General features: G+C 39.2%; 1 protein-coding gene across 1 annotated transcript; it reads right to left on the bottom strand.

Annotated features, from left to right (window-relative positions):
• Window positions 1–2,996: 2,996 nt before the first annotated feature.
• Window positions 2,997–9,272, bottom strand: LOC117344796 (the record flags this gene model as incomplete). Its single annotated transcript, XM_033907622.1, has 2 exons — window positions 2,997–6,100; window positions 7,829–9,272. Coding segments are annotated over 2 exons (2,895 nt in total), but the record flags the coding sequence as incomplete, so codon positions are not given.
• Between the last annotated feature and the right edge of the window lie 4,514 nt (window positions 9,273–13,786).

Raw genomic sequence — 13,786 nt, 5'->3', positions numbered from 1 at the left:
GTAAACTGTACCTGTCCAAACGTTCCAAAACTGCCTCCAAATTTTGCAAATGTTCTTCATCCGTGCTTCCTGTTATCAACATATCATCTATTATGCACTGAACTCCTTTTAAACCTTGTAGAACTGTGTCCATGGCCCGTTGCCACATCGCTGGAGCTGACGCTACTCCATACACCAGTCGATTGAATCGGTATAAACCCTTCTCGGTATTTATGGTCAGTAAATCCCTGGAGATTTCCTCCACCTCCATTTGGAGTTAGGCATGTTGCAGGTCCAACTTCGAAAATTTCTGACCTCCTGCCAAAGATGCGAAAATATCAGCGGTACGAGGAAGAGGATACTGATCCACTTCCAAAACAGGGTTTAGTGTTACCTTAAAGTCTCCACATAACCGCACGGAGCCATCTTTTTTCATAACAGGAACTATGGGTGTGCCCCATTCACTGTAGTTGACCTTAGTCAAAACTCCAACCCCTACTAACCTATCAAGCTCTTCTTCCACCTTTGGTTTGATAGCATATGGCACCGGTCTGGCCTTACAAAATTTTGGAGGAGACCCCGGCTTGACATTAAGTCTTGCCTTAATGTCCTTCAGTGTTCCCCAATCATCTTGGAATATGGACGAATGTTTATCCATCATTGACTCTATTTTCTGTTGGACTGCGGGACTGTAGTCAGAGTTCGAATCCTTCTGGCTGTTGATACTGTGAATCCTTGGCCAATCAAGAGTGATATGACGAAGCCATTCTCTACCAAATAAGGGTCGGCCCCCGTCAGCAACCACATACAAGTCCAATTTCTTAGACTGTCCATTGTAATCGACCTTGACCTTGGCTACTCCTAGTGTATTCAACCTTTCACCGGAATATGTTTTTAAACAAATGTCTGTATTAGACAAGTTCTTAACCTTTCCATGCAGAGTTTTCCTGAAAACATCCTCGGTTACAACCGATACCCCGGAACCAGTGTCTAATTCCATTTTCAATTAATATCCATTGATGTTTGGTATTACCCATATCGATTCTCGAGCTGAACTATTAGTGCTGTTCACCATCTCCACATGAGCAATCATTTCTAACTCATCCTCATGTTCAGTATCTATAGCATGTGTTCTGTGAACCCGTCGAGTTCCTCTACAAGCCTTTTTTATGTGACCATGTTTACCACATTTGTAACATGTTTCATCTTTGAATTTACAGTTTTTCTGGTCATGGTTCCCTGTACATCTGTAACATGGTTTCCTGTCATGTGTATGGCTACTTGCAGGTGTTTTCCTTACCTTGTGTTGTATTTTGTTTACAGTAGACGAAGTATTCCGTAGCTCTATAGCGTCCTTGGCCGCCGTTTCCATGGCTACCGACAGCTCTACTGACCGGTCATAGGTGAGATCTGCCTCTGACAAAAGTTTCCGTTGTATGTTCTCATTCTTTAATCCACATACAAGCCTGTCGCGAAGTGCATCGGTTAGCGTGGTACCGAATTCGCAGTGCTCTGATAATTTCCGGATTGACGCAATATATTCCCGAATGGTCTCCCCTTCACGCTGTTCCCTTTTATGGAATCTGAATCTTTCAGCTATCACTAATGGCTTGGGGTTATAGTGTTCCTTTAATAGGGCTATAAGTCTATCAAAAGTTTCCTCAGAAGGCTTTTTAGGAGCCGTGAGACCACGTAACAATGAGTACGTGTTTCCCCCAACTAGACTCAAAAGGGCGGGAATTTATTTATCGTCTTTCACTTCATTGCATATGAAGTATTGCTCTAGCCTCTCACTGTATGCATCCCACGTTTCTACAGTTTCGTTGAACGGATCGATGCGACCAATTTTACCTGCCATGTTGATCCTGGTGTTTATCCTCGTCGCCAATATGTTAGGTTTGTGCGGAGAGGCATGACAAACAACCCAGCGCCATTACTTCTTGGAAGGAGAACGTTTTTATTACCTCACTACCTGAAGAGTTACAATTGTTGGGCGATACTAATTTTAGAGCTGTACAATTCCGGACTCCAATTATAATGATACATAACAACTACCAGTTATTTCTTACTGACTGAACTTCCCTGTACACACTGGTTCAAATGGAGGTGAAATTTCGACCGTCCTACACACAGGGGCTTGACACGAATGATTGATTCTCAGTTCACTGTCCTCTTGGACGATTTACAGGATCCGGATGGAATCGGACCGTTTAAATGATTATTATCATGATGTGTATATTTGATTATCATGAATGGGCATATGAGCTATGAGCTAATTTTACAAAATCAGGCAGCATTCTTGGACGGGGTAAGGGATTTTTAACCGTGTTTATGTTGAAAATCGTATCTAAATTCTCAGAACCTTAAGGTATTCTTAATGGGGCCTAATATGTAGATCTAACAGAACAGTCCCATTCACTTCCTCCGAAGCCCTGCTAATCTCACACGCATGTTATTTCTGACACAAAACTATTACTGCAAGATAAACCTATTGAGACCCCCCCCCCCCCCCCCCCCCCCCCCCCCCCACCCCCAAGCGAGGGGCTTGTGCACTATTTTTCTTTTAGTCAATCTGGTCAAATTCAGTGACGAATTAAACCGATTCAATTTGGTACTTTCATTGAGTCCAACTTGAGTAGAAATTTGAATGTTACAATTGGAAACTTCGCCAAAATAGACTTTGTAGTACCATGTATATCAAGAAGATCAATACTTTACGGTGCGATAAACCCAGCAATTTGTTTGTTTGTTTGTTTGTTTTGTTAACGTCCTATTAACAGGCAGGATCATTTAAGGACGTGCCAGGTTTGGAGGTGGAGGGAAGCCGGAGTACCCGGAGAAAAATCACCGGCCTACGGTCAGTACCTGGCAACTGCCCCACGTAGGTTTCGAACCCACAACCCAGAGGTGGAGGGCTCGTTATAAAATGTCGGGACACCTTAACCACTCTGCCACCGCGGCCCCTAAACCCAGCAAACAAACAAACAAAAATTATACGGGGAAATAAAATACATATATCAACAGACACAATGATTATACTTTATTTTTTATTTTAATAATCAAGGAAATGTATTCATTTAGAAACACAAGCGCATAATACCAGGAGTTCAAACACAGACAGGTCAGATTAAAATCGCGTGTACGCAAACGATATTGACAACTCGCTTAAATTAATCCTGTCTTATCAGTTTTAAATTGTACACAGGAACATACAATGTATGTTTAACTATACATTGTACATCATATACAAAATAGTTTTTATTTAAAAAAATACATATATAGAAATGTCTGTCCTACACATAAGTATCGGGATCATTTCGGTCACTATATATGAAGAAATGTCCTATTTAAACAGGTTCCGTTTTACACATCAATACTTGAATTATTGAGGTATTTCTATATACAGAAATGTCCGATAAAAAACGCTCTGTTTTACACAAAAATGTTGGGACTATTTAGGTCAATTTATGTACAGAAATGTAAGATTAAACAAGTTCCGTTTTACTCATAAATATTGGAACTATTTAGGTCAATTTATGTACAGAAATGTCCGATTAAACAAGTTCCGTTTTACACATAAATATACAGAAATGTCGGATTTAAACAAGTTCCGATTTACACATAAATATTTGGCCTAATTTGGTTACACTGTACACAGAAATATCCGACACAAACAAATTCAATTTTAAGCACCAATATTATGAAATGCAGAAGCCAATATAAACAATCACTGAAAATGAAGATATTGTATTGGGCAAACCAGCATAACACGTGACGTTTTGAGTGACAAAACGATCGACATACACAGGATTTATATGATACAGAAATCAAGGACCTAATTAAAAAACAAAATCCGACAAACCAGTTATCCCAGAGGTAATCCAAATGTTTCAGATGCTTTATCGGTCTTTTAAAGGGGCATTCCTTCTGCATCAGAAACATGCACAATTTCTATTGATGGAATCTGTATCAGAACGATGATTATACGAGTGTCTGTGCCTACAATTTATGAAATTGAAACCGAAATGTACAGGGAAAAGGCGTATCGTATACGAATACCGCGTTTTTGCGGTAATTATTTGATACTTCGGGTCGAATTAAGAGTTTTCAGGACAAAATACTCGAATAACTTTAGTTTATCTTTAGAGTAGAACTGCCTTATTAATGTAAAGACTATAACTTTTACTATTTGAAAAAAAACCTACATATTTTCCAGTAACTTTAATTTTTACGACCTAAACATTATCCAACGAAGGAATGCCCTTTAAAACCTGTTAGTCGGCCAACATACGATTTTGACATGCCGATAAAAGATAAGAAACCTTCGAATTATCCAAGACGGTAACCAAGATACGATGAATTAGGATGTATCCGATATAAAGAGGTTTCAGTCAACACAGGAATCATGCCTCGCCATTAAATAAAAGCCCTGTACGAAGGGTTCTTTACACAAAATTGTCGGGATAAGTCCCATTCAGTTATATACACATCCAGCCTATTATTGTATCGATGTACACAAGTGTTACGGCTTACCAGGTACACCCTTTTAGGCCAGTTCAACGATTTCACAATAAACCACAGTTTTAACGATAAAGTTTGTTCTGTTCATAAATTTGTCACAGCCATTAGAGTTTGAGCCATCAATATATCAGGTACTCATCCTGAAGGTCTCAGTACTTCACAGAAGAGGATAAAGTTGATGTTGAACGGAAGTAAGTTTTTCTTCGGTCAGTTTCCCGCCATGCCTTTATTTTAGATTTATAAAGGCCCAAAACTCTCTTATTGAACACGAACGCTCCGAAAATGAACACCCCCTGTGAACAGTTGAACAGTATAAATAAAATGCCGATCGTGTGTAGTACAACACACATAGTATCTGTTGGACCGTCGGCAAAAGCGGAAATGACACTTGACCCTAATCCAATTATCCACGTGAAGCCCATCACCGTAGACATGCGCACATACAGAACAACATCCGACTTCCCGACCGCCTGGTTCAGCGACGAACGCCTCGTTTTGAGTTTCGCGAGTTTGGCTACTGCTCGAATACAGATGATAGTTTTGATGAACATGATGGCGTTTACAACTAAAATGATTATCATCGGAAACCCAAAAGTTATCAGCGTGGCTACGGGTTCCATTATCCAACAACCCAAATTGGCCTCAGTTATGATACTGCTGTGTGCAACCGGCGATTTGATTGGTACGCTTCCGTTGTGTTCTCCACTCCAATTGGTCGAAGGTGTTGAGAAAACCGTTCCAGCATCCGTGACATCTGTATCTTTTGTAACATAACTTCCATACCCAATGTGAACCCCGTCCACAATTTCACTGAAGTCTATAACAGCGCACGCGCAAACAATTAGCGCGGGAGACCCCCACGCGTACACAAAGTATCGACAGAAGAAATTCTTCTTCTCTCTTACTCTGGTCAATATACAATTATGACCGAATGTGCGATATAGGTCATACGCCATCACGTTCATCCAGAAGAACGAAGCAAGGAACAGGTAATGGAGGAATACCGCGATCGCCTTACACGGCCAATCAGATTCCAGCTTTACAGTTAGCCCTGAGAGCAAGAAAAGTAGTTCCCCCATGAATAATGACACCGTTAAATTTATCGTATTAAGTCCGGGCAGGTTCCGAAGATTATCAAAGAGATAGTATGTTACCAACACAGAAACCATGGCAACCAACGATATAATTCCGAGGATGAAGGAAAGGTAGTTTTCGGCCAAGGATACTCGATAGAAATTAACACCGCACGATTGGACGAGAAGGTTATCGGGCTCGGTGTCAGATGAATACGATTTTGGAATACACAAACGAAGACTATTTTCTGAGTCGTTTATGTACTCGTAATTATTCATACTCAATAATTCACCTGAGTAGAAGATGCTGTTATTTTCGGGGTAACGTATGTATTCAGAGTCAACAATCTCAATCCTCCCGCACTCTTTATCAACGATTCGCGGCATGTCGCAAACGAAAACGTAGGAAGATGTGTTCGTGTTGGACACTTCGCCCAAAGTTGTCGTCAGCATTACAAATAGATCAAACAGCTTCTGGTCGTAGTAAGAGTTGGTCGAGTTGACGTAGATACAGGACTGCATCTGACCTGGTTTGTAAAATACAAGGCGTCTGTTAGAATCTACATCTTACTGAATAACCTTACTCTAAGCATTCAGCATTATTGCACGAAAGTTGTGCTGAATGTGCTTAGCGTGTCATGTGCCTTTCTGGCAATTACTTTTCAATTATAATAACATTAATTTGTGTACATTACTGGTTGTGCTTTTGGGGTTACGTGATCTGCTTGCTGTGTACTGTAGTTATGTAACTTGTGAGTAGTGATTTGGAGTCACGTGGTCTGCTTGCTGTGTACTGTAGTTATATAACTTGTGTGTAGTGAGTTGGAGTCACGTGGTCTGCTTGCTGTGTACTGTAGTTATGTAACTTGTGGGTAGTGATTTGGAGTCACGTGGTCTGCTTGCTGTGTACTGTAGTTATATAACTTGTGTGTAGTGAGTTGGAGTCACGTGGTCTGCTTGCTGTGTACTGTAGTTAAATAACTTGTGTGTAGTGAGTTGGAGTCACGTGGTCTGCTTGTGTGTACTGTAGTTATATAACTTGTGTGTAATGATTTGGAGTCACGTGATATGCTTGTGTGTACTGTACTTATATAACTTGTGGGTAGTGGTAATTGTCTACTTGTTTTAATTTCCCTCTCAACCTTATTTTTACTTTTCTTTGTTCATACTCCATACACTCTGTATTTTAAATCGTGCTAAAATGCATATTAGAGATCTTATTCGGTAATTTGTACACTTTACTATACAAGCATATATATTTATCCTGCAACTGCCACCGCATTGTCGGAATACACCCACCGTATATATTTTTGCTGTATACGGCAGTGACGGAAAACAGCTGTATTTTGGAATCTTAGCACGTGCGTCAGTTCGACTGACCTACTTCAAAGTGAAACTACGTTTAAAAGTCGAACATATTTCTGTCATTTTTGACACGGTTTCACTTCAAAATGATTATTTCTGATGATTATTTTAATGTCTGTTACAGGATAAATAGAATACATGGTCAGTGTCTTAAAATATAAGCTGTATTTTTGGCTCGGGACAGAAAGACAAAAGTGGCTCGCCAAGGCTCGCCACTTTTGTCTTTCTTTACCCTCGCCAAAATACAGCTTATATTTTAAGACACTGACCATGTATTCTCTATATACATACTACCATGGCGTTAGTCACCAAACATTTCTGTATAAGACTTTTGCTGGCTCTTATCCAAGTACCAAGTATTGTTAATTGACATGCTTTATCTACCCCCCTCCCTTACCTAGCAATTGTAGTTTTTATACCTTGTTACCTGACTTTAATATCGAGTTCTTATATTTCTCTTAAAATAGCTATTTTTGATATTTCTCTTTCATATAAACAACTATAAATACGATTGTTAGTGTATTGTATCTTGTTAAAACATTTTTATCAATACAATGGGAATGAATAAAACTGTAACTTTGAGGGTCATTTAGAATTTTTTGAAACGTAAATGCCTATTTAAATTTTTTGATTCCTGTTTCATGAATAATCTTTTAGGGCTGGCAAGATCAAACTCAGCAAAGATATTATTAGCAAAAAAAATTGATTAATCGGAAAGTAACTTACAGGAAATTTAATTAAAAAACGGAACACCATTCTCGGTTATTAGAATGGTTGCAGTCACAGATGACTTCAAAGCATCACACTGACATAGACAATTTAAACATGGCGTAATGAATGACTATTCATCTTGCGTTCAAAATGTCAGAGAATTATAAACACAAACTAACCTGTTTCATTGTCATACCGAGAAGTGAATTCGAATTCGTCCCCCATGTAGTAGTTTATTCTTCCTTTCGTACACCAGGAATCTAAAATCAAAGGGTCGTCTTTATCTACGTCATCAACATTAAAGCTCGTCCCGTTCAAGCTGAAACTGAAAGATTTCCCGTCAATCATCGTCTTCAGGGTGTCGAGAACCAAGCTGGTAGGCACGTCTTTTGAACTTTTCTTTTTGGCGGGAAAGAGGATAAATTTAATGATGACTGTGTATGTTTCCTGTATCGTATCATACGGTATATTGCTGTCGGTTAACACTGAATCTGTTTCTGTCCCTTCAGTTGTATTTTCCGGCTTAACGTTTTCATCATCTGAATTAAAAGGTCCCTGGTTTAGATTTTTTGGCAAGGCTTTATTTGTTCGTGGTGGCGTTGGAGTGACAACACGAACGACCTCGACCTCTTTACCGGAAACGGTTCCATTCTGAAATTCTATCGTGAAGTTTTTTATTCTGTCGGAACTAATATTCAGCCTAGCACTGAATTCTGCGACAATGGTTTTGTCGGAATTCTCCTGTTGAAGAAGGAGAAGATCTTCTCCGCTGACGTTGAGACGCAGCGTGATTTGCGATGTTTCTTCGTCTTGATTCAGTGTGTCAAGGTCATCCAGTGATGACGAGTCCCCGTGTGACGTCGCGGTTGTCGACTGGCACTTAGAGTTCACTAATTTATACCCAGATGCACAAACAATCTTTTTGCATTGTTCTGTGTTTTGGTCGTAAACCTCGTTTTCAGCACATCTATGAACTGGTGGCGAGGGTCCGCTGTGTGACGTTGCACTAAAAAATATATGTCCTTTACCATTAATTCCGAAATTCATTAGAACTTGAAAAGAAAGTGGAAAAACCGATGTTTTTGTATGAGGATCATCTCCGACAGAGCTTCGTCCACGATGAGAGTGGCCAATCTCTACAACGTTACTGGTGTCGCAGAACACAATCTTATCCATTTGGGCGGGAATGTTTTTCTGGGAACAATTCGGGGATCGGCTTGGTTCGTTAGATATAATGAGGATGTTTCTACTCTCGTCAGTATCAAAATATGTCATGGTGTCTGTTTCAATCTCAGTCGACCAGGTGCTTGCATTTTTGGCGTCATGACATATAGCACAGTATATATTTCTATAAACAACGCCTCTTGAATCCTGTACCGGAATTTGGTCGATTTCAATGACACAATTCGGATGGCGGTACGGGTTACCGTGTGTTGAATGGCATTGACGTATCAGCCAGGAATCTGTTGTGGATTCCGGGCACCTGTCCACAATAAGAATCCCACTTGTGAAGGGTTTAATTGGACGGCAGTTACCATGTCTGAGGTACACACCAGCCACTTCCGGTAAATTTGAGACCGATAAAACACTTTTTTCGCATTGGTGTTGCCGGCGTGTTTGTATGTGTTTTTATATCTGTATGCAATAGTCCATGTGGAATTCCCCGAGCGGTCGTCAGCTTGGTCAAAAACGTACCTTCAGTAATTCCGGAAGACTGATCCAAATTGGGCGAAGGCTTTGGCTGGAACAGAGACGTAACTCCTGGCAAACGAGACCGTTCTTGTCTGAGTGAAACACCAGTTAAGCGAGAAAGGTCGAAGATAGACTTGGTTTCAGTTTTGTCAAGGTTTGACTCGAACGCACCGCCAAAGTCACCAGACAACGGAAGACAATAAAGCACAAGAATCAGGTTTGTGACAATTAAGTACATTGTGAAGAGAAACATTTGTCATTTAGATGGGATATCCTCCATTAATGTTGTATAGAACTGCGTACAAATCACTGGTGGTATCAGCATCGCAACCTGTAAATCCGGTTTGATAAGAATTCCGTTAACAGTGTTGTCCTCGATTCGGGTTCTTGGTCTACTATGTGTCCGGTTCTGCTGTCGTTATCTACCGAACGATGGGCTCTCACGTGTTTTTGGATTTTTATTTCACGATCTTATAATGTTTGTGAATCGCTATATCTTAAACCAATTTCACCGTTCTTAATAGGAAGTGATCGTTTGATGAGAATGAATTTTACAGTTATAGTCGATTTAAAGAAATGTCCAATCCAAAATACAATATGCGTATTTGAACATGGATGCAGTGCTGTGGTATAAACTTCGAGTATTTCTGGGAAGGCGATTTTAATTTGATAATCTGAAGGTTAATGATTTGAATTTTCTGACGTAATTGTACTGTGTGGAACACATTTACAACCTGATATGTTCCATTAAACTACGACTTTGTCTGAGTGTGTTTAAAATTGTACTTATGGAAGATATGCTATATAAGTCTCCAGTGTGTGACAGCACCATACATACAACTGTTTCGTCCTTCTAGGACTCGTCAGTGATGTTAGAGACATCATACAGCTGTTTCGTCCTTCTAGGACTTGTCAGTGATGTTAGGGACATCATACAGTTGTTTCGTCCTTCTAGGACTCGTCAGTGATACTAGGGGCATCATACAGTTGTTTCGTCCTTCTAGGACTCGTCAGTGATGTTAGGGACATCATACAGCTGTTTCGTCCTTCTATGACTCGTCAGTGATTTTAGGGACATCATACAGCTGTTTCGTCCATCTATGACTCATCAGTGATGTTAGGGACATCATACAGTTGTTTCGTCCTTCTAGGACTCGTCAGTGATGCTAGGGACACCATACAGCTGTTTCGTCCTTCTAGGACTCGTCAGTGATGTTAGGGACATCATACAGTTGTTTCGTCCTTCTAGGACTCGTCAGTGATGTTAGGGACATCATACAGCTGTTTCGTCCTTCTAGGACTCGTCAGTGATGTTAGGGACATCATACAGTTGTTTCGTCCTTCTAGGACTCATCAGTGATGCTAGGGGCATCATACAGTTGTTTCGTCCTTCTAGGACTCGTCAGTAATGTTAGGGACATCATACAGTTGCTTCGTCCTTCTAGGACTCGTCAGTGATGTTAGGGACATCATACAGCTGTTTCGTCCTTCTAGGACTCGTCAGTGATGTTAGGGACATCATACAGTTGTTTCGTCCTTCTAGGACTCGTCAGTGATGCTAGGGGCATCATACAGATTGTTTCGTCCTTCTAGGACTCGTCAGTGATGTTAGGGACATCATACAGCTGTTTCGTCCTTCTAGGACTTGTCAGTGATGTTAGGGACATCATACAGCTGTTTCGTCCTTCTAGGACTCGTCAGTGATGCTAGGGGCATCATACAGTTGTTTCGTCCTTCTAGGACTCGTCAGTAATGTTAGGGACATCATACAGTTGCTTCGTCCTTCTAGGACTCGTCAGTGATGTTAGGGACATCATACAGCTGTTTCGTCCTTCTAGGACTCGTCAGTGATGTTAGGGACATCATACAGTTGTTTCGTCCTTCTAGGACTCGTCAGTGATGCTAGGGGCATCATACAGTTGTTTCGTCCTTCTAGGACTCGTCAGTGATGTTAGGGACATCATACAGCTGTTTCGTCCTTCTAGGACTTGTCAGTGATGTTAGGGACATCATACAGCTGTTTCGTCCTTCTAGGACTCGTCAGTGATGCTAGGGGCATCATACAGTTGTTTCGTCCTTCTAGGACTCGTCAGTGATGTTAGGGACATCATACAGCTGTTTCGTCCTTCTAGGACTGGTCAGTGATGTTAGGGACATCATACAGCTGTTTCGTCCTTCTAGGACTCGTCAGTGGCGTTAGGGACATCATACAGCTGTTTCGTCCTTCTAGGACTCGTCAGTGGCGTTAGGGACATCATACAGCTGTTTCGTCCTTCTATGACTGGTCAGTGATGTTAGGGCATCACACAGCAGGAAAACACACATAGTCAAACTAAAGTGCACAATAATCAACAAGAGATGATGAAACCAAACAAACAAATCATATGAAACCAAATAAATAATGTGAAAACGAAACAAGTCGTGAAAACGAAAAAAGTCGTGAAAGCGAAACATGTGATGTGAAAACTAAACAAATGATGTGAGACCCAAACAAGTGATTATGAAACCAAACAAGTGATGATGAAACCAAACAAATTATGTGAAAACCAAACTAGTGATGTGAAAACCAAACAAGTGATGATGAAACCAAACACGTGATGATGAAACCAAACACGTGATGATGAAACCAAACAAGTGATGTGAAAACCAAACAAATTATGTGAAAACCAAACAAATGATGTGAAAACCAAACAAATAATGTGAAAACCAAACAAATGATGTGAAAACCAAACAAATTATGTGAAATCTAAGCAAATTATGTGAAAACCAAGCAAATGATGATGAAACCAACTAAATGATGATGAAACCAACTAAATGATGATGAAACCAAACAAATTATGTGAAAACCAAACAAATGATGTGAAAACCAAACAAATAATGTGAAAACCAAACAAATGATGTGAAAACCAAACAAATAATGTGAAAACCAAACAAGTGATGTGAAAACCAAACAAGTGATGTGAAAATCAAATAAGTGATGATGAAACCAAACAAATCATGAAAAACCAAACAAATGATGTGAAAACCAAACAAGTGATGTGAAAACCAAATAAGTGATGTGAAAATCAAATAAGTGATGATGAAACCAAACAAATCATGAAAAAGCAAACAAATTATGTGAAAACCAAACAAATGATGATGAAACCAAACAAGTGATTTGAAACCAAACAAATAATGTGAAACCAAGCAAGTAATGTGAAAATGAACTTTTTCTAATCTCCCTGTCTTTTTTTATATTAATTATGGGTGTAATTTTGAGAATATCTTACATTTATTTATTTATTCATTCATTTATTTATTTGTGGCATAAAATTTGTATAAGATAGCGAATATTAATCTAAATGTGATTAAATCTAAAAAAGAAAAATAATTTTTTTTTTTTTTAAAGTTTTACTTAAAGCAACTCAAATATTTTCTCTCCAATGGAATTTTAACCTACTAGCATTGGTAAACACTAAACAACAGTATATATTTCGAAACGTGGCGCGGATACCTTGTAGAATTGTTTACTATCGACTGACCATCTGTGCAGTCTCACAGCCAATGGCCTTCTGGTCCTTTATTTGTGTATTGGATTGATAGCACGGCCCTTGAGGAGTCAAACTGTTTACTACGGAGAACCGTTAAAATGGGAAACTAAAATTGAGTACAATGTCAATAGATGGCTTTTATTGTTCCCCAAATACAGGAAATGCATTAAGTCTTATACAAGTATTACTGCTAATTCTTGATATCACGATTTAAAAGCTTTTACAGATTTTGGCTCCCATCGAATCAAAGAACAACAAAATAGAAATAAAATATACATGTATTTGAATATAATATTCAAATAATTGAAATTATCAAATATCCATGTTAATTAGTGAATTTTATAACCTATTCTATCAACTAGTTATGTATCGTATCGAAAGATTTGTCTTAAAAATGTAAACTTCATTTATGTGACGATTTATATATCAAAAACCTGATGCTCAGATTCAATTAAAATTGCCGAATAGTTATTTTTCAAATTTACTTATATATATACAAGGTTACTTTAATGTGTGGGTTTCAAAAGGCTAGTACTTTAAGATACCAGTCTTTAAACTAGGTTATCCATTATCTATGGAACAGAAAAATGGCGTCGCTAGCAAGTAGGTCGACTCATCCCCAATAACCTGAAGTCTTTATGCCGGTCATTGCACCTGATTTGCCGTTCGGAGTCTCTCTAAACTTTCTGTAATTCAGATTTAAGTGGATTTTTAGTCCCATAGTTATTAAAAGGGCATTGGAGAGGTTCCAAGTTAAAGTGTTGCATTTTAGGATAACAATTCTTTATCATTCCCCCTAACACACACATAATAAACACATGCAATGCACGCGTAATACACAAGTAATGCTTACGTTATACACGCGTAACACACACGTAATGCACGTATTTTATGCGCGTAACACACACGTAATGC

The sequence above is a fragment of the Pecten maximus genome, chromosome 16 (assembly GCF_902652985.1).
Source record: "Pecten maximus chromosome 16, xPecMax1.1, whole genome shotgun sequence".
In the NCBI taxonomy this organism is placed as follows: domain Eukaryota; kingdom Metazoa; phylum Mollusca; class Bivalvia; order Pectinida; family Pectinidae; genus Pecten; species Pecten maximus.
This window is presented reverse-complemented; position numbering and strand designations above follow the sequence as displayed.